We start from the raw sequence: 27,108 nt of genomic DNA, 5'->3' as shown, positions 1-27,108 counted from the left end.
AAATAATATGTATAAGAAAAATAATATTTTTCTGAGTGTCCAAAACATTATCGACATTCATGTATGCAAAATGATTTATCAGGCAGAAAGAGATGAAAATATACGGTTTGCTACGTTTTGTTCATGAAACCAAATTTTCTTCACTAAGTTTCAAATATAGTTATAAAGTTTATCAACAGATAGCGCTAATTTCCGAAGAGTATCAGCCAGAACAATCAGAAGCGTTATTTTTGACCAACTATTAAATTAATTAGTAAATAATATGTATTAGAAAAATAATATTTTTCTGAGTGTCCAAAACATTACCGACATTCTTGTATACAAAACGATTTATCAGGCAAAAAGTGCTGAAAATATACTGTTAGCTACGTTTTGTTCATGAAACGAAATTTTCTTCACTAAGTTTCAAATATAGTTACAAAGTTTATCAACAGATAGCGCTAATATCCGAACAAGAATATCATTCAATCAGAAGCGCTACTTTTGACCAACTATTAAACTAATTTGAAATTTGGTGAGAATGTATCCCTAAATTCTGAGAAACTTTATACAATACTAAACGTGCCGGTATGATATGTGATCAAATGAAGTTAAAAATTCTTACTTGAACACGGGAGATTTAAGCTGTTTTAACATCATTATGTGATTCTATTTTTATTTATTTATGTATGGAATAAAATATTTTTATGGCTGTTGCCTGTATAAATAAATTTAAGTGATATTTCAAACTAAGCAAAAATAACCATTTCCATGAAAGAAATATTTCAAAAAAGACAGATTTTAGAAAATGGTTTGTTTATTTGGCATGTGTGAAGAAATCGAATCCATGATGACAAGTAATGTTTGAAATGGACTAAATTTTCATCCAGCTTGAATGGATCCTGCTTGATACTTGCAAATGACGGTTTTAAGTTCATCCCCATCTCTCTCAAGTGTTGGATGATAACGAATGTAGAGAGTATTAACAAATGTGCCAGGTGTTGAGCACTAAAAAAATAAATGTATACATTTCATAATAAATATTACCAGTAAGTACAAATGCTTATTTATTTAACTTTATTTGCTCCCACATTTTTAGATCAAAAGCACACTTTTGCCTAATATATAAAACTATCAGAATTTTAAATTGTCAGTTTAATATAGATAATTTGCTGTTTAATTTATCGCTGCGTATTTCTGAACAGTTATAGCGCTCTTCAACTTTGTTAGAAATTGACACTACAATGATCTGCATTAGAAAGCAACATGTTGAAAAACAAGCGTACATCAAAGTTATGTTACAACTACTGCATTTTCTGTTAAAATTGGAATCTAGATTCCCTGACGGTATTATAAAGGAAATTTAACTGCAAAATGGTTTTAACCTTAAGATAAAAAAAATTGGTAAGATTACAAATCATCAAACTAAACACTGTTGTGCAATCTTGTAAGGTATCAAGAGCATGGTAGAAATAGGTACACTATATGCATATTATAAATGCCTAAATGACCTGGAAAAAAGTAATATCATTGAATGAAGCAACTACGAAAGAAAAGCCACAAAAAAAAAATTGTTCACTAAATTTTCAGGCACTGTAAGAATACATTATAAGGGTAATCTTTATAACACCATGAAAATTGAAACATATCAGGAATAATAATTTTATCTTGAACATGAGATAAGTTTCAAGACACATGTGGCTCATGAGTTGACAAAAATGCATCGTGTTTAGTAATAAAATTACACAAGTCATTAAATGATCACTGAATATTGATAAAACTCGCGTATTATGGAAGCAGAACTATTTTTTATACTATGAGCTGCATCAAAATTACCTTTAATTTTCAATTATAATCTGAAAAGCATGTTGCAGTATTTCTTTTTGTACTTCTCTTAATTTCATAAAAATTGAGAAAAAAATAGCATAGCGTCTGAACAGGTACGGTAAACCATGGTACAAGGCATAATGCCATTTAACTTTTAAAAAAATTAATTGGGTTAACGTAGCCTTTATCTTACCTTGACCCGATATTTTGAAAAGTTCCCATTTTTTCAATGGGCAAACAGACATTAAAACTTTACTTAGCGTATTGCGCATGTAATAAAAACATAATAATCTGAATAATGTTTATACTGTTAATGTTTTAATTAAAGCAATGAAAAGAAGCTTTAGAGTCACGTAATCAATCAAATTAAAAATCTTAAGATATGTGTTATCAACGTAATTAAAAAAGACAACTATCTTCTTTTACTTTTCGTTTTTTTTTTCTTTTTACTTTATAAAAATGTCAAAAAGGGAATGTAATATGGAATATGTTTTTAATTTTGCATAACTTAAGAAGAAAGATTTTGTTTGCTCAATTTATTGTTATCTTGTTTCATTTGTTTGTATTTTTTGTTATAATTTAAATAGAAGTTTTAAAAAGTTTCTAAATAACTATCTTAAGTTATAAAAAAGCAACATAGATTTGTGTTATCAATGAAGCAAGAAAAATATATATATATCTGTACAATCAGTGAAATAAAAAGGTCCCTTTAAGTTGTGAAATCTACAGAATTGAAAAAACCTTAAATTTGTATAATCAACCAAATTAAAAAGTCCTTTCAGTTGAGTAATCAACCCAATAAAAGAGGCCTTTAAAGTTTAATAATCATAAATATAAAGAAAACTTAGAAATTGTCTAATCAATTAAACAAAAAACTGAAAATTAGAAATTATTTAATTAATTAAATTTGCTTCCCATCTTAAATCATCTTTTGATTAAAGATGATAAGAACGTTAATTATAAATGCTTTTTAAAAATTTATTTAAATCCTAATAAAACAAAAAATGCTTACCCGTTGTTCCTTACAACTCCCGCAAGAATCAGGATTTACTGAAAGAACATATGATGTTCGAACTCTATCCCCTCGAATGGTACATTCTCTAGATGCCTTTGATCCTACTTGCACCACTCCTCCAAATGGTTGGACGAAATTGATTTTAAACAACATCTTTCCAGTATCACACGACAAATTAACTGAAAATTGTTGAAACAGGTTAGTATCACATAAGCGTGAACGCTTTTCAAATCATTTTAAAGCAATTGAAATCGGTGCCTTTCTCCAAGTGCCAGTGCAACAAAGTACACAAAGGGGAAATCTTTGTAATTATTGGCATCATAAATATTTAAGTTTTTTCATAAGCATACGCATTTTTACCATATGAAATACAATTCATATAAAAATACAAATAAATGTTGATTGATTTGCTATTTTTTATTATTTTTTGCGCAATTTATATTTAAATCAGCCGGCCAGGTGGCCAAGCGGTTAGCGTGCCTGACTGCGAAGCCATAGGTTGCGGGTTCGAATCCCGCTCTGGGCATGGATGTTTCTCTCTCTCTTTGTGCTGTCCTCTGTTGTGTGTGTGCATGATGTGTAAATGTGGCCCGCCCTATAAACGGGTTTGTGGCAGTGTGGCGTGGGCAATGTTGCTCGCCTCTGTGACATTGGTTCACAGGTGCCCACTGGGTAATGCGAAATGAGCAACAATTCTGGCATAGTATAGGCAAAGATTCAAATTCAGTGCCTGCCATTGGGAAAAAAAATTTAAAAAAAAAACATTTAAATCAAACTCACTTTTTGCATTTTCAGATGCTGTTAGAGTATGAATTTTTGTTTTAAATGCACGTCCTTTTAGGTTACTTTTTTTTTCTTCCTGATTTACATTACTACAGAACACGAAGCTGTTATTTTTCTAAATATGGCAACTGAGTTCAACTAGTGTTAAAAAATTCATTAATAGAATTAAATGAAAACCATTTTAATAAAGTTACAATCAATAAGGCATTGCTGCATTTCGCAATGCTTACATAAATGAAATAATAAGAGTGAAAAGAAGGTATGAAACATTTTAGAAAAACAAATATTGAACCCGTTGGCTGCCATATTACAAATTATAGGTTTAAAAACTTTTTTTATTAATTTTTAAATTGATTACCTAGCATGAATTAAAAAATCAGTTAATGATTGACTACTTATTAACTGATTTTGTAATTATGCCTATTCACTGAATCCCAAATTCCTGATACACTGATTCTCGAATACACCCAGTGATTAATTCGCCAATTTCTGCTGACTGATTCGCTTCATAATTTGGCTGATTCAATAATGTGTAGAGGCGCTTTCTCTTCCCGTCATATTTTTTTATTTCATTGAGACGCTCGCTTTATTTAGAATCATTCATAGTAACGGTTTCCATATTAACGCGTTATTCACAAAAAATGTTAAATCACAACTGCTTAAGTCTACACCCTCTTTTTTGAGACTAATAATGTAAATTTATCAGTCAATAAAAATCCATTTATTCTATGGAGAAATGGCGTCTTTGTTGTACATAAAAGAAGGATGAGTTTTCCTTATTTCAACACGTTAACAGAATCTTCTATGGAAACTACATTAATGGAAATAGTGGATGTCATAAAATAAGTATGTAAAAATATTTAAAAGCGACCATGGCTCACCATTCATCGATTTACATACTTCCTCCATCCATTTATCTTTCAAACCTGTGATTAATTTTGACAAAATCGTTATGATAATAACAGGAATAAAAAACTTACTTTTGGCTCTTGCAGATCTGGATTCATTATCGACGCTAAGCTTTGGATTGCCGTAACGGTTGTTTCGTCTTTGTGCAGATACAGATGTGAAGTATAACTGGTGAAAAACATAAACAATAAGAGACACTTAAATAAAACCTATTATTACACGGAGGAGCAAATTTTCTTTTGTATTTTTGCTCTTGTATGATATTTTTTAACAGATCTTAGATACTTTCGTATCCCTGATTTCAAATCTGCAATTGGTTACTCACGCAAAACTGCAGTTCTTTTAATGAGAATTTTTAAGCCAATTTCTGTCTAAATGCGCAATTTTAAAAATTTTATACATGACAGGGAGTCGCATAAATGGTGCAAGAAACTGTTCGGAGAGTTAGAGGGCATCATCAGAATTAAAACTGATTAAGAACCCCTGGCCAGAAATATAATCGTACACTGTTGGGGAGCTTTCCTATTATAATCTGTTCAGAGCAGGCAAAAAACGATTTCATAAAGGAAGCGGCGTATGATGACATTTCTGGGCATGGGTTCCTATGCAGTTTCAATCCTGATGATATGCTCTAACTACTTTTAAAAATTTGTTGCAATATTTATTCAATCTCGTACATATATAACGTTTTTAAAATTGCACATTTTCACATAAAATCGACTAAAAATGCTATTTCAGAAAAGAAAAAAAAATCTGCAGCTTCAGGAACAAAGCAAATTTCAGGTTTAAAATCCTCACAATTGAATTAAGCAAAATCAAATACTTGTATAAATGCAACAAAAATTCGTTTTCCAATGTAATTCCTACATTTTGGAAAAATTAAAATTTGAGTACAGAAAATATTAAAGAGAACATCTAATACTGTAACATTATTGTTATCCTTTTCAGAAACATTTACTGCCCTTTGTATTCGCTTACTCATATTTCTTTACACTCAGCGATTTATAAATCAATTCACACGATGAAGATGAATTCTGCAAAAATTTCAATTTATTCTCTGCATAATAAAAAGTTACTACTGTGGCCTTTTTCACAAAATCTTCACAGAGTGTGCTTTTCATCGTCATAACTCAAATTCCATTCAATAAAACAATGTAAATTTCTAGAAAAATTTCTAATAAGCATTATGATTTTAAAATGTTAATGGTGTGGTTAATGATATTTCAGAGTTATTTTACATCAAACTCGTAGATTTCTTGTTCCGCGTAATTCAGACTGGCCAATTCAGTACTATCAGCTATAGAAAATTGATTTTTACAGGCACGTAATCTAAATTTTGTAAATGAATAATTTGTTGTATTTTGCTTAAATTTGAATTAGTTCAGAAATAATTAAATAGTTTATATTTTATTTTATAACCGTCATCGAACAGCAGACCCAATTTTTAAGTTTACGACTACTATAATTCGACTCCGTAGTCTTGAACTTTTGAACCTAATCCAGAAGACAAGGGAACTCCTGCATCAAGTAGTGAGAGAAATTTGATGGAACTAATCAGCATTTGCGTTATATGAAGAGGAAAACCTTGAATACCTCCCATGGTTAGCCTAACGGCAAGACCCTCTAACCCATGCACCATCTACCACTGTGGATATTTTACATATCCACAGTGGTCGGTACGGATTTTAGGGTAAAAACTAGTTAGTACATAAGAATTATTTCATTAATTAAACAACTATGTGTTTTCCATAATTTAAACTGATTGAGAGAGGCTCCTGTTGTGTTTCATTAATCTGAAGTGTCTAAGTTTAAAATATTAAGCAATTTATAACATTTTGAAGGCATACAATAATTAAGTAATCCTTGCACCCTATAAGTAACAGCAGTAATCTTTTTCCTTTTTTCTAGCAAATTTTGTGAAGGTGTTTAAACGGAAACGGCAACGTTTTTCTGACACATTTTCTTGTCGGAATTTGTCTTTTTTCCGCCTATCAATTGACCTTGAATTATTTTAGCCCAGTTACTTATTTAACGTGAATGAGGTGAAATCGTCCCACTCATCGTCTTTTGTATCAAAGATAATACAAACCGTGACAAAAATCTTAAACTATCTTTGAAAGTATTTTTATCTCAACAAAACTACCTACCTAATACAAGTTTTTTTATTCATTATACACTGATAAAAAATTCCGAATCAAATTACGGTATGAAGTACCGGCACTTAACAGTAAAATGTATTTTTACCGTAAACTATTATACAGCAATTTTTGAAGTAGCATTTCTTTTATTAAAGTGATTCAGTGATTTTATGGTAATTGTTACTGTAAAAATTACGGTGACTCAGATTTTTTTTTCTCTATTAGATGTTCCGGTAAAAATGGGTAATTCCGGTAAAAAGTACCTTCAGTGTCGGTTCTTTTTTAGTGCGTTTTTATCCAGAATTTTTTACACTATATCTCACTATACAATATGAAAAAGATTGTAAAAAACCTTTTAAGAAAATATTTTAAAATAAATTTAATCTGTGCTAAATTAAATTTCGTAGTGGTACAACTATAAACTTCTATTTTCTCAACACCCTATTCTCTTAACGAATACGGTATGTCGATAGAACTAAATAATCAAACTACTTTTGAAAAAAATGTCATTACTAACAGCTTCTTCGCATTTAATAAAAAATAAAAAGATTAAATTTTAATAGCACTTTTTAAAGGACATGTTATATGAGTTAATTTTTCATAAGAAATCCACAATATGCTAGTCAAAAATCTCCGCCTTATTACCTTGCTGAAAGAGCTTTGCTATATATTACATTTGAAGCAATATCATTGATATCACTTTAGAATCCAAGTAATTTTAGCCCGATCTCAGAAATAATAGAAAAAGAAAATCTTGTATTTTATGGACATAATGAAGTAGTTTATGTCATATACAGACAATCTCAAACAAACATCTTTATTTGTTCTCTGTTCTATACGGAGATATACTTTTCAAAGACTGGGAAAAGAAGCTGTTTTAGCCAAAAGTATGTTATTTTTTTTAACTGTTTTGAGTATGTAACAACTATTAACTTTTTCGAGCTATTTATAACTGTTAGTTTTGCTGTTAGTAACTGTTAGTTAGTTAGTTTATATTAGTACATGTTTAGTCAGTGACCTGGCACAACATGTGTATTTGAAAAGAAGCCAAAAGAGAGAAATGGAAATGAAAAGAAAATGAAAGGTATTTGAAAGAAATAAAAGACAATTTTCTTAAGATCTGAAAAGTTATTCCAACATTGCAATTCTTTGATTCCTAAAAATATGCGAAAACTAAGAATTATTCATTGATTTTAATAACTTTAATTTAGATGGAACAAATCTCGCAATGTTGGTGATTTTCTTTTAAAGTTTAAAATTTTTTTATTGTTTAAGTTATTGCGAGTTTAATTAACCATTCAATTTCTTTCACAAAATAGTACACTGAGTTTAAAATTCAAGATTTGCTATTAGTGTAACACATTCGAATTGAAGCAATTTTGATTTCTGTTGACGAAAGAGCTTCAAATAAAAAAAATTTCAACAAGACAAATTAACAAGCAGGTTGGCGATAAAAAAATAATTTTATTGCTACATCAGATATGGTATTCAAGTGTATTAACATGCACATACCGTAAAAAGAATATTAAGGTGAATATTAATGAAATTATTAATAAATAATGTATCCAATTAAATGAATATTAAGGTGAAATGGATTTTATGGATGATACACGCAAAGTAGTGGTAATTTATACCCTGACTTGACTTTTACAATGCACAAAGAATACTTCACCGACAAAATAATTCTCAAAATTACAAACATTCATACATTGGGCTTAAGAATCGTAAAAGTGTGCTAAATAAACGGTTCTGTTTTAGACAAATTTAATAAAAAAGAACTATTCCTGACCTAAAGTTAGCTTACTTTGTTATGACTTATAAATTTGATACCTGGAAAAAATATAAAAATAACGTTTACTCTTTTTTTTTTTTTTACATTAATTTACACTTGGGTGAATGAAATTTATAGCTATGTTCAAAAAGTTTTCGATTCGCTTAATTAGCTTTAGTGATTTGATTCTTGAAAAGAACATTACGATGTTTATACATTCACATGATCTATCAACTCAACTACTTAAGTCTTACTTTTTGGATAACCTCTAACCCCTTCTACATTCCTTAACAAACCTCGACTTCGTCAGAAGCAGTTATGTTTAAAGTTAACTTAAGGAAAGCATCTTTTGTCCATTTTTCCGTAAATAAATTAATTAACATACTCAAACTGCACTGAGTAAAAAAAAGAAGGGTAACAACTATAAGAATATGGTAAAATTTGCCATGTTTCTTGCTCTACAAGAATACTATAACGATCGGTAATTTTTACCAAAGAACTTTAATAATGATTTTGGTAAAATTAGCAATAAAATATGGTTTATAACGTGTGATAAAATTTGGTAAACCTTTCCGTATGATTTAAGTACAATTTTAATTTTATTAATCAAAATTATGCTTCTTATTCCTTTAAAAAAAGAGGGGAAAAAAAGAACCAGAACGTCATTACCATACAGTATCGTAATTTTATAATAATTTTTTTTTCTCCGAGTGTATATATTATATCGCATAATCCTCAAAGGTTGCTAACTGGTAATTGACTTTTATTTACTTATTACATTTTTATCTACTGTAAAATTAAAATAAAAAGCTTTTTAATTAGAAAAAAATTACAATTCAACTCAAATATTAAAATTCATGAATTCTAAACGTTGAATTTAAAGTCATCAATTAAAAATTTAATCAAATAAGTACAAATTAATTTTTTTATAAGACAAAAAACTAGTTTCAATTTCGTAATCGCTCAAAAATTAAATGTTAGGAAGCAATTAATTTCTCTTTCAAAGATAAATGCCGCCCTAATTTAAAATGGCTTGTTATAAAAGTGTCTCTTATAAATTTTCTGGTGAAAACGAGTTTCACTTCGTTGCTGGCATCGAATAAGAGAAAACTGTTGAAATCAAGCCAACAGCTTTACACCCGTTCTTTCATAATTTGATTTATTCATTTCACAAATTTCGAATAAAATGTAAAATAGGACAGAGAGTTTATAGTAAGAGTATTTAGCTAGTCTGAACTATTTTAAGTTTAGTCAAAGAATTTAAGTATTACTAACTGGAATCATTTTTGAATTTGGTGTTATAAACTTCAAAAAAAGTGACTTTAACGCGAATATTGTGTTTGATATACTTCATGTTTTCACGTGCTTTTTAGAAAATATTTTATGTATATTTTTCCAGAACGTTTAAAATATTATTATGAATGATATATTAAACTTAATATTTTCATTGATTAATTAATAAATTGTTAGTTTAACAAAATTTTTTACATTCATAGTTTTCTAATCTTAAGAAGAAAAAAGTTTTTTGAGAAACCTGTCAATTAAGATATGTCTCTGAAAATTTTATAATTTTGATTAAAATAATCAGCTACATTTATCCATAAAATTTTGCAAAATATTTTTTTTCACTTTTTAAATACATATTACTTTAGAGCCATAAGAGAAAAAATATGATAATGGTGAACAAATTTTAATTTAAGTATATAATTAATGTAAATAATAACATCATTAAAACTTTTCATATTAGTCTTAAATTCCTTTTTTTTTTGGAGGGAGAGAGATAATATCACTCGTATTCGCACTATGTCCCAGGTCTTTACTATACAACTGATAATTTATCACCTTTAAAGAATCTGTAATTGACAGATAAGCAGATTCTTATCCTTAAATTTATTATCTTTCCTTTTTTTATTTGACAGCGTGTTAATTGATAGCAGAAAGGTCGAAGACCAACATAAATATAAAATAATATTTCAGGGATGTTTAAACCTCTTTTAAAATTGCAAAAATAATTTAAAACTTTCAATATTTGTTCTAATTTTCAAAAGCAAAACGAAAACGATTTTATACACAACTATAGAATCCATAATTAAATTTCGCTACATAACAGAAAATGATAATAGTCTAAAGCCAATCATCATTGTTGCCTACGTAATGATGGCAGAAAGGCCGATACCTGTCTAAAACCGTTCATCATTGCTATTGGGACAATGATAATAGTCTGAAACAGTCAACCATCGTTGTCAGTATGATGATAATAGTCTACGACCATCCATCATTGTTGAAGGTGTATTCAACACCTTCAGTGAAAAGAAAACACTGGTAAAATTACTGTACTGTACCATAAGGATATTTTTAGTAAAAAGAATCATAACTCCGGTTAATAAAACCAAAATATACAGTATTTAAACCATCCATTCAGTACATTCATTTGGTAACGATTTTGCGTTCATATGATAACGATTTACCGAAAATTTGGTTTTCAAAATTATTATTCTTAATACCATGCGTTTAGTAAAAAATTTAAATCTGAAGTAAAGTTTGAGTAATTATCTGCAGGATAAGTTTAAATGTGCAAGTAAATTTAATCAGTTATTTTAAGAAAATTTAAATTTGCTAGTAACTTTAAACGAATAAATGGTATTTATATCATACAGTAAGTTATCATGATAAAGTTACCAAATTTTATCTCATGCACAAAATTTTATCACGCATTAAAAAACCATATTTTATTGTTAATTTTATCAAAATCATTACATAAGCTCTTCGGTAAAAACTGTCGAGCTTTTCGGTGTTCCCATTGAGCCAGAAACATGGTTAATTTAACCTTAGATTTAGATTTTGGTAATTTTGATCATTCTTTTTTTCTCAGTGTATTTGACTAGAAAAATCACGCGATAGGATCCTTTAATAACAAAGAACAACCGTTCATTATATTATATTAAACAACTGTTCAATATATTCATACATTTTTACTTATAATTGCGAGTCACACAGCGGGCTGATTGTAAGATATGGTTCACGGTAGAACGCTGAAGTCAAGCATCACTGTTCACTGTCAGTGCACAGGTAGATGACCACTTCGATTAGGCTACAAAGGGAGTGAGGGTGAGCAGCATCTGTCCTCCTTAAAATGTTTTATTCTAAAATGCTCGACTTTGAGCGCAGGTCGTTGAGCTACCGAACCTCCGCTGAGAATCAAAATTGTGATGTCATGATTCGGATGTTTTCCAGGCTGCCGCCAATAGCCCATTGTGCAGCTTTAGTGCGACGTAAATTAAACAACTATAACTATTAATAATTATGATTTAGTGTAATTAAAAAAAATTTTTAAGTTTGATAAAAATGCAATCCTAAAATAATTCAATAATTATTTTATGAATATCCTATAAAATGTGAATATTACTGGTTATTAGTATTGCATGATATCCACCCCATTGTCGTTATTTATGTAAAGAACAATAGTAAAAAAAATTGATAAAACTTCATTATTTTTCGCAGTTTCTGGGGTTGAGTAAAAACGCATAACCTAATTGTTATTAGCATGAAATGTTTAGATCGAAACCCCTGAAGTTATTTAATGACAGTTAAGAAAGAATATTTTTAAAATTATTCTTAAGAATGAAGTTGAACTGTACACACATTAAGTACGCTCATTATTAACTAATAAAGTGGAAAATAAAAAAGGCTAACCCAATCTAATAAATAACAACTGAGGAATAAAGGAATGAAAGCATTAAAACCTGTTTGCTTGCCGGATGAAGCAGGAAGCCTCACGTTCAAATCTTTTCTGCAACTGAACTACTGTTAGCGTTTCAGATTTTTTGTGCTCTTTTCTCGCACTTAAATATTATTTTGCTTTCTAAATTTGTATATATTTTAAGATTATTTTTGACCAGGAAGCTAAAAATACATATTATAATAGATTTCTGAATGGAGCGCACTTTATTTACAATTTAAGTTTGAAATCGTGAAAGGTGAATTTGAATTGAATGGAAACGAAAAGTGTACACTTCACGAAATAGTGAATTTTCCAAAACTTTTATTTTATTTTTAAATATTTTGTGGTTTGCGATTCTTTTTTAATAAACACTTCCATTAATTTAGTTGTTATCTCTGCAAACGTCGTGACTTTTTTTGAAATAGAAAAGGAAGAAAAAGAAACTTTCTGCCATTGAAACTTAGAAAGAGGAAAACAACTTTCCCTGAAGGAAATATTGTGGATATAACTCGAAGTAAGTATCTTTTTTTTTTTTTTTTTTTACCACTTTCAAGTTTCGGATTTTTTTTTAAGATTCTTCTTTTTCTTTTTTGTTATGCAGAAAGCTATTTTATTAATTCACTATTTAATTCCTGATGTTAATTTTTTTCAATTTGAATGTATCTAAAATCATTACTTCTCGTAAACAGTGACTAAATCCAAATTACAAGTGAAGTTTAATAAGAAATAGTCCTTAAATCAGGGTAATTTAGCCAATCGGTCGCAACACCAACTCGATGATCTCATAGGATTTTTTTAAAAAATCAAGAAGTAAACAATAATCAATGCACTTTTTCTCCTTTTTATTTCTCTTGGCTTTAAAAAAATGTATCAAAGCGCTTATAAGGATCATTTTAATAATCTTCTGGAAAATATGCTAACATATAAAACACCCATGATTGCACCACATATTTAAAAATGTATATCTAAAATTTGAAAGTTTCTTTAATAGGGTTAAATGGAAATAAGAACTAAAATGAATAGAGAGTCTTATAACAATAAAATAATCAGTTTCTGGAAAAAATAAGAGCACATAAAACATTTTGCAATTTTTTTTTAAAAAAATAACTTACGTTAGAAAGTTTTCTGTATAGGGTGAAATTAAAGGTGATGGCTAAAATGGGTAGAGGGTCTGATTAAAATTGCAATAATCAGTTTTAAGAAGAAATACGAGTACGTAAAATATTCTGAATAACCACATTTGTAATTTTAAGATATATAACTTACATTAGAAGGCATCTAAGATAGGGTAAAATTAGAGTAGAAGATAAAATGGGCAGAAGGGTTTTATGAAAATTACAATTAGGAAAAAATACGAGCACATTGAACAATCTGAACAGCCATATTTATAACTATAAAACGCTTAAGTTGCGTTTAAATTTTAATTTTGTGTAGGGTTGACTATAAGTTGTAGCTAAAAGGGATAACAAGGTTCATTACTTTTAATCCTAAACTCACTAATTTTTTATTTCTTAAGAAAAATGAACAAATCTTTTTGCTGTTTATGAGTGTGATAACAAAGGAAAACGGGTAATCAAAGAGAAAGAAAAAAACTTTCAACACATGTGCGAGCCAATAATATTTGCTTATCTTGGACTTGTAAATTATGTCATCAGTTTTATGCAATTGTGTGTTCCATTAAAAAATAATCTTAGTTTTGAAAACAAATTGAGAAATCGTGGATTTGGTGTTTTTCAATCACGAATGTGATGAGCAGCAAATTGGCCCAATATTAACTAAATCGTTTCCAACCTATAACTCATAACTCTAATATTAACAAAATCGTTTCCAACCTATAACTCATTACTCTAATATTAACTAAATCGTTTCCAACTTATAACTCATAACTCTAATATTAACTAAATCGTTTCCAGCCTATAACTCATAACTCTAACATTAACTAAATCGCTTCCAACCTATGCGTAGAGGCCAAAACTCAGGTCGCTGAGTATTTTTTTCTATCCATAAATGTTTCACCAAGGCTTTTTTTTTAAAAATAAAATATAAATAATTGGTTATTACTTTATTTTAAATCTTAAACATTTTTTCCATTAAACTCCTGCTGAAATAGCGAATTACAAGATTGATTCATCAATCGTGTAATAAAACGGCACTTCTACTCTCGTGGTTTTATAATTAACCCTTTTATTATATAAAAAAACAAGAAACTGAAGCGGTACGATGGAAATGGATGTAGTCGTCACTTGCCAGAAGTTTGGCAAATCTAGAGAATGGGTGCCTATTTTTGAGCGCCTGAAACATGTCGACTTTTATATCCATCTGAATATCATTGAATCTAATAAAGTATATAATCATAATAATTCTTCTATTGTTCGCAGAAATTATTTACCAGAAAATTCATATTTTAGATTTATTTTCATAGTAGTATTATATTAATATTACTACGAATTAGCTACTTAATAAAATGAATAGCAGTAGTAATAGTAATATTATACTAAATAGTATAATATTACTACAAAACATTTTTTTATTAAAATGAATAGCTGTTTAGTAAATTTTGAGTCCGAAAAAAAATATTGTCCATTAACTTTAAAACTTAAAAAAATCGCACTCCAACTCTAGCTTTAACTTAAATTTTGTGGCTGGAACAAAGTATATTATGTTGTTAAATATGCAAGCTATTTTATCATTAAAATTTAATAACTATTCATTCTTTTATTTTTGTAAAACATTTGTACAGATAAGATGAAGAAACTATAGTAGAATATTTATAAATTGACCCTAGTTTTCGATAACCTTTAAAAATGCCCTGAAAAGTAACAATTTTTTCAAAAGATACACTGAGAAAAAAGTATGGTAAAACTACCAGTATATAAAAAATATATGCCCTGTTTTTGGCGCTATAGGAGCATTAAAAAGCTCGGTAGTTCTTACTGAATCACTTTGGTAATGATTTTGGTAAAATTGACAATAAGATATAATTTTGTAATGGGTGATAAAATTTTGTAAATGTGGTAAAATTTGGCAATATTATCAGGACACCTTAGAACATGGCATAAGAATCATTTATTTGGTTAAATTTGCTTTTCAGTTTTGTATTTTAAACTAAATGTGTGGCTATAAGAACTATAATTTTAAAAACCGGAATTTTTTGGTGAACTGTTACCATATGAACTGAAAAATAATTAATGCACAAATATCATTTAAATATCGTATAATTTGGCTTTATTAGCCAGATTTATGTTGTTGTTTTTTTACCAGAAATGTCTTTACCATATAGTACGGTAATTTTACCAGATTTTTTTTATCCGTTGAGAAAAAAAACTTATTATGAGTAAACAAGCTTTTGAATCTAAAAAATTTCAGAAATCAGTAGGGGGGGGCCCATAGAATTTATAATTGAATTAAAATGCTTGCATTAAAATAAATTGAGATTAAATTTCCTTAAATTTTGAAATAAAAGTTAAAATCTGCAAGAACAAAAAACTTTTAAAAAAAATTTCAAAAAGATGCAACAGAACATAAACATAAAGCCTTCTGTATAAACTCCTAAGTAAGCTCCTACAGAAGCAAATTAAATTTTGACAAAAGACTTTCAGTAATCACTCAATCGCAAACATTTAAAGAGGCAACAACAAATAACACTTACTATCAGGCAGACAGTTAAAACAACCGTTACAGACTGCATCGTGTGGTGTTTTGAAACCAGTTCTGAAATATATGCTCCTTAGACAATAGAGAAAACACTACTATTAAATGAAGAAAAGCTGAACAGTGACACCTAGTGGTTACAACTCTGTCCACTTTCTTTTCCATGACCCAAATCAAGAAGGTGACGTCATCCTTTTGACTGAAATCAATTTGGATGAAGCTGTCAAAAAAAAATTGAATAAATTAGAAGTTCCTTGTCGAAGGTCAAATTACAGGTAGGTACATATGAGTGGGATGCTGAATTCTGGCTCTTCCGCCAAAAAGGTCAAGAACTTTGTCTCATTTAAATATTGCCAATGTAATTTGATACCGTGGGGATAATGTGTTAACCATACAGAGATAGATAGATGTAGTTTATTGTTGTTGTTTATCTTTTTATAACCATCTAGTTTATCTTAAATGAGACTAAAATGCGAATTCAAATATAGTGTGTTTATTTCAGAAGTTACGAGACCGTAAGCAAAAATTTTGAACTAGATACTGATACACTCACGAATGTTTTGAATTATAGAGCAGCTTCTCTGAATATTTTTAAGTACTAGGGAGGTAAACCTCCTTTTCGCTGCTACTCCTCAACTTCGACCCTAGCAACAATTTGACCTTAGCCCCAGTTGGAATCAAAATTGATTTAATAAGGGTCTTATAAGAATGTGCACCTAGGCACCAATATTGAGATGTCTAGATTTTTTAATATTTGTCCTAGAATGGACAATTGGTCCTAGTTTATTCTGAAAGGAAAAAACCACTTTCAAAATGGTTTTCAGAGAAACATAATTCGTTATTGTTACATTTTTTTTCTCAATTGCAAATAACAGAGCAATATTTTAGAAATATACTTTCTTTTCTTAGTTTATTCAATATATTATCAATTTTTTCCTTTCAGTTTACTATTTCTCTTTACACTGGCATTTTGATTACATATTTTCTAAGAAAACAACCAAAACATTTTTTAAAATAAATAATGGATAACCTATTGGATGTTGATATGATTACATGCTTCTAAACTTATTATTGTTTTAAAAGAAAAGTCCAAACTCGCAGAACCCCTAAGACCCTTCCACAGAACTCTAGGATACAGTAAGACATATTTCTGGAACCGTTGTTATAGATAACTATGTGCATTCGCTTAAGGAATATTATATTGCATGTAAAATAATTTTATAGACTGAAACAATTTCAAATATAGTTTTAAAAGCAATTATTTAGTTTTATAAAAAAAATTTCTTTATATTATTTCCAACAAAACAATATTCTGATTCCTTAAGGTTAATGAATGGCTGGTAATAAGTCATGCTACACAGTTATATTTTTCTCATATGCGGCATTAATATCATTATTTTCATATATAATTTTACGTCCTGTTTTCATGAAGCTAATAATCAGAGATAATATTAGAACCAACGATCATTATATATAAAGCAGCATGTCAATGATATTATTGTTAAGGTTAAACATCTTCAACAGTTTCTTCTAAGTGTGTTGTCTCGAATCTTTAAGTATAGGAAAATGCTACGTTTCTACTCTTTATGAAAAATAAACTAAATATGCTTTCAAATTTTGACCATCTTAGAGCTCAATAATAGCTTAATTTTTAATATAAAAGTCTTTGTATTTCTTATTCTATTCTAAAATAAAGTTTTGAAATGAAAAAAGTCAACTGCATTTTCAGAAAGCTATGTCAAAACAGTTGCTCAAGGGAGCGAAGTTTATCCCATTTTGTAACTCAAAATATCATTTTAACATGTCTTATCCAATCCTAAAACTACGGGAAAATGAGAAAAAGTATGCAACTTCTTGAAAACTGTTCTTAAGTGGGGGCTTAACGGAGATATTTCTGTTCTATTTTACAATCCAAAAAATGTCTGCATATTTCTAACTATTTTGAAATGCACATACTTTAAAATGAGAAAAAATACTTAACTCTCTGAGAAAATTACTCTTTAAATGGTGGCCTTCGAAATCACTATCTAGTTTCTAATTGAAACTGTTATTGCTGAATTAATTAAAATATTTTTGAGGAAACCACGTTACAAAATTTTACATATTCATTTTAACCTATTTTTCTTAAACAAACCTCTATATGATTAAAACTATATCTTCTATAATTCAGTAAGAGAATATATAAATTGCTTTATAATACATTTGTTTTCCAGCTTTATGTTTTTTAACTCACAGCATACATTTTGGAATACGATTCTTTTTCTCTTTGTTCAATACATATAGTTAATTTTTAAATAAATTAAATAACTTTCTGCATTTCTCCAAACAATACGCAATTATAATTTTTGCTTCTTCTTTTATATGTTTAGAGATAATTTTAGAAATACTATCCTACTGCTCTTATCCGAAATATTTTTAAGCTTTTTTCGAAAAAGTGGTGATAAATCACGCCATGAAACACTTCTTTGTTTGGCAGAGAGACAAAAAGACAACAAGGGAAAGTTGAAAATGTTCTTTACAACTGTGACAAAGAAGAATTGCAGACAAAAAAATTATATACATTGTTACCTGAGCAGCAGAAAATACAGAAGTTTTTTCAACTTAAACTAAACTGTTATAACAATATTCTAAATATCTAATGTTTAAAAAAAAGAAATTGTATTTGAGCCATTCTCAAGTCCCCAATACTTTATACTTGTTTTATGGCTTTTACAATTTTTGCGGGGAGGAAATAGTCTTTTAGGATGTATTTTAGCAAATATGCATATTTTATGATGTGTGCATATTTTCTAAGGTGGGAAGGGTCTTTAAGAATGCATTTTAATAAATATTTATTTTATGACTTGATCATACTTTTGAGGTGTAAAAAGTCTTTTTAGAATGCATTATCGCGAATATTTGTTTTTATGACTTGTGCATATTTTTAAATGGGCTGTGAAAAATATCTTTTAAAATGTATTTTAACAAATATATTTGTTTTTTATGACATGCATATTTTTAAGTGGAAAGGATCTTTTAGAATGTATTTTAACAAATACTTGTTTTATGACTTTTGAATATATTTAGAGACCAAAAAATTCTTTTAAAAAATATTTTAAAATATGATAAAAATGAGATTATCATTTTTAAATTTTTATTTATTGTACGTAGCTAAAACATACTTATATATCATTCCCTAATTTGTCCCAACTTGAATTAAAACAAAAACACTGATTAAAACAATATAAGTAATAAGTTTGAAGATTCGTAATCTTAATTTTAAAATACTGAAAAAAAGAATTCAGAAAATCAATTTTAAATTCAATTTTTGTAGAAAGAAAAATTAAGTTTTGGACCTGGTGTCTTATATCATTCCCACTCAACAATTTAATAACTTTCCTAAATTACCACAACATCAAATATTTTAATAAAAACGTTAATGATTTAAGCAACTTAAAAAATTGCAGCAGGTTTCATCTTCATATTAATCTTTGAAACATTTGGAATTTATTTACATACATCAAATAAAGTGATTTTTTTTTCTTTACATTTCAATTTCTTTACATTAAATATTGTTACTTGCGTCTACATTTTTCTACAAAACATCAAGTTGTTAATTAAGTTACACATTACCGGAAAATAAATTTTTCTCATACACCCAGTATCCTAAAAAAAAAACAAATCAAACCGGAAGTCTTGCAGCCCTCCTATGACATCATAGCAGCTCAGATTAGTGAAAATTAGAATCCCTGATTTAGAGTATATACTACAGAGTATATAGAGAGTAGTAAAAGAGTATCATAATACTATAGGAGTCTTCGAGTAAATCAATGAATTCGTATCATCAAGAGGAAGTTATAAACGCCTCTTATTGTACTCCCATCTGCTGATAATAGAGAGAACCTCCATCAGGAATAAGGTGAATAACAATAATAATAAGAGTTGCAAATTTAAATAATTGCTGTACTTCAAATATTCAGGCTAGAGGAAGCATGATGAGGGATTCAGTACAGCGGTTATGAGCTTGAAGTTGAGGTAGGACGCATCATACGAATTGAGAATTGCTTAACAACTCTTGTCCAGAAATGTCATCGTTCGGCTAGGGGCACTAACTCATTAAAAACTGGCTGTTTGTGCAATGCTTTTATTTTACAAAAGTTATCTGAATCATGATTTTTTTTTATAGTTATTGTCAAAAATGTTATTCAAAAGACCTATAAATAACTATTTTACGTAATTTAATGATTTGATGACCAATTTGTCAAGCAAGCTTGCCAGGTTGGTCGATAGAACACTAAATTCTGAAAAAATATCAATATCTATGCAATTTTCGAACTAGAAAACGTAAAATTAATATAAAATTAAGAAAAAATTTAGGTAAAAAGTACTGTTTCAATTATTTATTAAATAAAAAAACTCGCATAGAAATTAATGCCAACTAAAAGGTAATAAATTTGGAACTCTAAGGGCGTTTTAAAAAAACACGACAGAATGCTTCAAACCCTAATTTAAGTAACCCTAATTAATTAAACCAAATCCTTAAGTTACTTCTCGATTCTCTGTGACAAATTTTGAATATTGTTGCTTCAAAGAAAAACAATAAAATTCGGAATTATGACCAATTTTAAATCAGCCTAGTAGACGCAATGGCACTGTGGTAAAAAAAACTGAGCTATCATTATAAAGGACTAGGAGTCTATCCCCTATAGCAGCTTGAAGTCACCATTATACAGTTGGTTACAAAATTACGATGGAATGAAACCACCCATGAATTCAAATTGCCTCAATTTATGGTAGAAAACTGTTAAGTTAAATGATCTAATAAAGTTTATTTGAATTTTTAAACTCGTGGAAATATAAGTCATTTGTTATGCACCACTGTAAAATGAGCAACTTCTACAAGCAGTTTCAAGCACTGTTTGTCGGTTAATTTCATCATTGAAGATTGTACGAAAAAACTTGTTCTAAAAAGAGTGCTAATCTTCTAATTTCTAGTTTAGGACCAACCGCATTGCAGACTAATAGAGAATCAGGATTAACTTTTTCGCCTCATTTTCCTCGAAACCATCCTTCAAAGTTTGTGGCAACTTACCGCAGAAGTCATTACCATCAAGCGTAACTCAATCTTTTATAATATTAGTAGATCTGAACCTTTTTAAGTGATCTCCAATAGATGTTTTAATAGTCTTAATTTCTATGGTAGTTTTTATTTTTATATCACAACCAAAATATAATTTTTTTAACTTAAAGTTTACAATCAAGTACACTTTTTATTTCTTTAAACTATTGGAACATTTAAAATTCCCAAATAATCATTAAACTTTTAAAACTGAACTAAATTACAAAGCTTAAAATTATATTTTAAATGTTAATGTTATTATTATTTTATAGTTTTTAATTGCAATTTTATCAAGTAATATATATACCTTGTTTTTATTGATTACTATAAACATATTAATCACTTCTATGAAAACAAGATTGCCTGTAACTATTATCATTATTTTATTTAATAATAATATATTTTATTGTAATACATAAAAATTGAATTTAACTTCCTTATAATTTTTTTTAAAAAAAATCAACTACTAGAGATATAAGAAATAACTTTGAAATAACATCTCGTTTCATATTTTTTTGAATTTAGAATTTAAAATTCAGATAATTTTGCACCTGCAAACTATTCATTTTATTAAATTTCGAAGTTTCTTAATATGAATAAAATATGCTCACTCACAGAAAATGAGTTCAGTATTTGATTCCGTAAATCAATTTGCAGTTAGAAAATCAGCGTCCCAAAAAGATAATTATCAAAAAATATAATTTAATAAAAGTTTTGCTAAGTTATGGGTATAAGTCATTCTTGTTGCAACAAATTTTTTCATATTATTTCAGTCCAATTTATATTCTGTCTCATATATTATAGCTGCAAGAAAGAAGAAAATGTGTAAAACATTTTTCATTATTAAACTCTTAGTTAGATTCTGTCTTATTTAGTAGCAGCAAAAAAAAAGAAAGAATAAAAATTATTTTTGTATTATATTTAACTCTTGTTTACATTCTATATAATATTGTAGCTGTGAATAAGAAGAAAGAATAATGAAACTCACTATTATTTTACACCGGTTTATATTGTAATTCATATCGTCCCTATCTATAAGTCACCATTATTTTAATTTTTATATTCTGTCTCATTTTGACCTGTCTTTAAGAAGAGATAATAATAAAACTTTCACTATTATTTTACTCTGGTTTATATTCTGTCTCATATTGTCGTGGTGGGTAATAAAGCTTTCACTATATTTTCGAAAAAGGAAACTTTCACGATTATTTTACTCTGGTTTTTATTCAGTTTCATACTGTCTCTGTGGATAATAAAACTTTCACTATTTCACTATGTTTTAGAAAAATAAAACTTTCACTATTATTTTACTCCAGTTTATATTCTGCCTCATATTGTCGCGATGGATAATAAAACTTTCACTATTTCACTATATTTTAGAAAAATAAAACTTTCACTATTATTTTACTCCAGTTTATATTCTGTCATATATTGCCGCGATGGATAATAAAATTTTCACTATTGCGCTATATTTTAGAAAAATTAAACTTTCACTATTATTTTACTCTGGTTTATATTCTGTTTCACACTGTCTCGGTAGATAATAAAACTTTCCCTATTTCATGATATTTCAGAAAAATAAAACTTTCACTATTATTTTGTTCCGGTTTATATTCTGTCTCATATTGTCGCGGTGGATAATAAAACATTCACTATTTCACTATATTTTAGAAAATTTTCAGAACTATTTTATTCTAGTTCATATTCTATCTCATATTGTCTCTGTGGAAAATAAAATTTTCACTATTTCATTATATTTTAGAAAAATAAAACTTTCACTATTATTTTGTTCCGGTTTATAATCTGTCTGATATTGTCGCGGGGGATAATAAAACTTTCACTATTACACAATATTTTAGAAAAATAAAGCTTTCACTATTATTTCAATCTAGTTTATATTCTGTCTTATATTGTCGCCGGGGATCATAAAACTTTCCCTGTTTCACTATATTTTAGAAAAGTAAAGCTTTCACTAATATTTTAGTCCAGTTTATATTCTGTCTCATATTGTCGCGAGGGATCATAAAACTTTCACTATTTCACTATATTTTGGAAAAATAAAACTTTCACAATTATTTTACTCTAGTTTATATTTTGTCTCATATTGTCGCGGTGGGTAATAAAGAATAATAAAACTCACTACTATTTTACTCCGGTTTATATTCTAATTCATATCGTCGCTATCTATAAGAAGAGAGTAAACTCTCACTATTACTTTAATACTTTTTATATTCTGTCTCATTTTGACCTGTCATTAAGAAGAGATAATAATAAAAATGTCACTATTATTTTATTCTGGTTTATATTCCGTCTCATATTGTCGCGATGGATAATAAAACTTTCCCTATTTCACTATATTTTAGAAAAGTAAAACTTTCACGATTATTTTACTCTGGTTTATATTCTGTCTCATATTGTCTCGATGGATAATAAAACTTTCACTATTTCACTATATTTTAGAAAAGTAAAACTTTTACGATTATTTTACTCTACTCTGGTTTATATTCTGTCTCATATTGTCTCGATGGATAATAAAACTTTCACTATATTTTAGAAAAGTAAAACTTTCACTATTATTTTACTCTGGTTTATATTTTGTTTCATACTATCTCGCCGTGGATAATAAAAACTTTCACTATATTTTAGAAAAATAAAACTTTCACTTTGTATTAGAAAAATAAAACTTTCACTATTATTTTATTCTAGTTCATATTCTATCTCATATTGTCGCTGGGGATAACAAAACTTTCACTATTTCACAATATTTTAGAAAAATAAAACTTTCACACTTATTTTACTCTAGTTTATATTCTGTCTATTATCGTCGCTATAAATTTAAAAGAAGGTAATATGACTTGCCTTATTATTTTACTCCTATTTATATTTTGTCTCTTATTGAAACTGTGCAAAAAAGGAAAAGAAAAGAAATATTTCAATTTTGTTTACATCTTATATTGTAGGTGTAAAAAAGAAAAAGGATTAAAAATATTTTTACTACTATCATACTTTTGTTTATATTCTGTTTTATACTATACCAGCGACAAAAAAATTATCTAAGCAAAACAACAACAAGAAAGTTCTCACTATTATTACATTCGGGTTTATATTCTGTATCATAATGTTGCTCAAAGAGATGAACAGCATCAATCTTTAAAATGTCTTCGCTTAAAAAACACGGAATGGGGTGAAATAAACAAAATGTCAGATGCAAACCGTCAAACTTCAAGAAAATTGAGATACACTCAAAAGAAATGTTTGGAAGAATTAGTTAAACTGGTTTATATATTATAAATATTGTAATACCGTCGGTTCATCAAAGTGCAGTCTGTTTTCAGTCCAATATTTTTAGAACGAGATAAAAGCTGTCCGTAAACTCAGTTGAAATAAATGCTTTTAGTTTGAAGTACAGTTGTAAATATTATTGTTCTCTTTCTGTGAATAGTATTTTGTTTTTAATTTGTAATTTTTTTCTTGTAGTTACTTTATTCGCAAAAAAGAAGATGGGAAGAAGTGTCACATGGAGATTATAATTGTCCTTTTTTTCCCTTTTTATATCAATAATCATAAAATTTAAAATTTGTTGTAGGTATGTTTGTATGAATGAAATATACTAATTCAAAAACAGGAGCAATATTTTGAACCACCTTTTTTTCGGTAGTTTACAAATTTTCATGGAGTGTTTTTGGAAAGAGCGCCACCCACTAGTGAAGTGTAGTTTACGTGCAATACCAAGAAACATAAAATCCATTGCTAATGCTAATGTTACGGAATTGTGGTGTAACTACCACTATAAATATTAATTACCAAATCACTAGTATGTAAGACATGTTAACTCGATTCTATCTTAAGGTACCTTCTGATAGATGAAGGTTGGCATAGTCTAAAGATTAAATCCCCACATTGGTGACCCGGACGTGATAAAATACTGGAAGGGGAGTAATGTGGTGTAACTACCACTATAAATATTAATTACCAAATCGCTAGTATATAAGACATGTTAACTCGTTTCTATCTTGAGGTACCTTTTGATAGATGAAGGTTGACATAGTCTATAGATTAAATCCCCACAGAATAAACAGTTTTATAATGTCTCTGGAATAACCCAGTATTTTTTCATGCAAGTTGAGCACATGTTTTTTTAAGCGATATTTTTCAATCCCTGGCATTTAACGACCGTTCACATATAATCTTGAAAAAATATGTTTTTTACTTCTTCTGCACGCACTGTTGTGGAAACTGCATCATTTCAGAATGCTAGTCTGTTTAATTACAGAAGAGAAAGTGCTGAAAAAAATCTTGCACTAGTAACAAATACGCAAGTTAACATGAGTTATTAAATATTAAAGAAATATATTTAAGAATCACAGGTAATTTAATAAGCTTATTTTTCTTCCTAAATGACAATTCAATTTTCCTACATTAAAAATTGATAAACTCTAATGCTAAAACTTTTGTTATCAAATTTTAATAATAATTTTTTATCATCGTTTTTTAAGCATTAATTTTTAGTGCTCAAGGTATTTGTAATTATTCTTTTAGTAAAGGCGTCCAAAAAAAAAAGGAGCTGGTCTCCAAGGGCTTAATGACTCATTGCATCTAATGCATATAAATTAACTGGTTGAGTAGTCTCATTCGAAAGATTCAAATTAGTTAAGTCACAACTTCGGAAACAATTTTGCTAAAGGAAAACTTCATAATAACGAAACTCCCTTCTATCTTGACTTAAAAATACTAAAATTGAGGTGGTTTGATCAACAATTAAACGTTTTGAAAATTCTATAAACTAATTTTAATAATAAGGTTTTTAACGCAAATTAATTCTTCATAAGGGGCCATTCAGGTTAGTTATTTTTCGCTTTTCAATGTATTATCATTATTTCAGATCGAATTAGCCTTCTAGATATAGACTTAAATTATTTCATAATTCTAAAAATCCATTTCTTTCGTCGTCTTGGTGAAAAAGAGCCCCTGAAAAAAGCCGTTAGCTTGCAAAAAAAAATGCTATGCTCTTGATTGAATGTATAATTAGCTTGCATAAGAATGTTTGAATTACAACTAATAACACAAGAATAATTAAAACTAAATGCACTGCTGGTTTTAACAAGATATATAGTTTCTTCTAGCATCGCTCAAAATCATAGCTAACTAGCATGTTATTCTATTTATTTATTCTTCTATTTATTTATTTATTCATTTGTGTTGCTTAAAATTTTAAAACGTTTAAGACTGATTAACGAAACCTAAATTCCTTACAATTCCCATTTTTTCAAACCTAATTTTAATATGCCCAGAAAAAAAAGCAAGAACTGGAAGTTGAGTTTTATAAATTAGTTTTTTGGATTTATAATTTGAAGTCTTGAATTACTTGGGATTCTACTCAGCTGAAAAGCTCGACCAGCCGTCCGCCGAAGGTAGCTAGCGTACATTTAAATGTAGAAAATAAATAGTTTAATGACTACAAATCAATCATTCAAACATAGAATATTCATAGTATTATTACTACATCCACTTTGTTTTGTTTATAAAGATATTTTCCATCAAATTTGAATTACTCGTTAAAATAAGTAAATAAATTAATGCCATGAATTTAGAATTGCAATTTTGCATACCAAATCCTGAGACAAATTTGGTTTTCAAAGTGCATGCTTTGCAAAATTTGACACAAAATCTGACTGTATAGCACACTGGCTGTAAGTTTGAATTATATTTAACCATTTTTTAATAATTCCTCATTTTTTAAGAAAAATATCCAGATTGTATAAAGCAAGAAATAGGAATTTCACAAATCTTTAAATGATTGGGTATAATTTTTTTTGCAATGAATACTATTCGTATATATTTTTAGAAACCATATAATTGAATTAAAGCTCATACTTAATCGCATAAAATCTAGACGTGGCTATATTGCGTCAAACACAAACGGCATTACGCATTCAGCAATCTTAGTTTGATGAAGAAAAAAAGATAAAATATACGAAACAAAAGGAATAAAGATCAATACCACGCCTTAGCTTCGTGGTTCACTTAAAAAGCACTTTTAGGGGGTATGTAAGCACGAATTACTCATAGCAGGGCGGCTGATGGCAGCAGGGGCTTCTTAAATCAGTAAATTTTAAAAACTAACAAGTTAGCTTCAGATACCTAATGGTTATTTTATATCATTTTTATTTTATTAAGTGGTGTTGAGCAGCTAACCACTTTTATGTTTGCTGCCAT

The 27,108-nt window shown here is 28.3% G+C and overlaps 1 protein-coding gene and 1 long non-coding RNA gene across 2 annotated transcripts; one reads left to right on the top strand and one right to left on the bottom strand.

Moving 5' to 3' along the window:
- Positions 1 to 778: 778 nt before the first annotated feature.
- On the bottom strand, positions 779 to 15,946 carry LOC107454152 (uncharacterized). Its single transcript, XM_043053096.2, has 4 exons — positions 15,793 to 15,946; positions 4,585 to 4,681; positions 2,819 to 3,000; positions 779 to 987 (listed from the first exon to the last, which is right to left on the bottom strand). The coding sequence occupies exons 1-4, from the start codon at positions 15,829 to 15,831 to the stop codon at positions 862 to 864; spliced, it is 444 nt and encodes a 147-aa protein (XP_042909030.1). The 5' UTR covers positions 15,832 to 15,946; the 3' UTR covers positions 779 to 861.
- LOC139426965 (uncharacterized) lies at positions 11,447 to 24,436 on the top strand. Its single transcript, XR_011638108.1, has 3 exons — positions 11,447 to 11,530; positions 12,530 to 12,657; positions 24,370 to 24,436. It is a non-coding gene; the product is annotated as an uncharacterized lncRNA (long non-coding RNA).
- The last annotated feature ends 2,672 nt before the right edge of the window (positions 24,437 to 27,108 follow it).

Source organism: Parasteatoda tepidariorum, chromosome 1, assembly GCF_043381705.1.
Source record: "Parasteatoda tepidariorum isolate YZ-2023 chromosome 1, CAS_Ptep_4.0, whole genome shotgun sequence".
Taxonomy (NCBI): domain Eukaryota; kingdom Metazoa; phylum Arthropoda; class Arachnida; order Araneae; family Theridiidae; genus Parasteatoda; species Parasteatoda tepidariorum.
This window is presented reverse-complemented; position numbering and strand designations above follow the sequence as displayed.

What these genes read in the sequence shown, in the direction of transcription:
- LOC107454152 (XM_043053096.2), bottom strand. Translation starts at nt 15,831, where the DNA reads ATGCAGTCTGTAACGGTTGTTTTAACTGTCTGCCTGATA. An exon ending in CAGATCTGCAAGAGCCAAAA is followed by an intron (nt 3,001 to 4,584) that starts GTAAGTTTTTTA and finishes AACAATTTTCAG; the next exon opens with TTAATTTGTCGTGTGATACT. An exon ending in GGAGTTGTAAGGAACAACGG is followed by an intron (nt 988 to 2,818) that starts GTAAGCATTTTT and finishes TTATTTTTTTAG; the next exon opens with TGCTCAACACCTGGCACATT.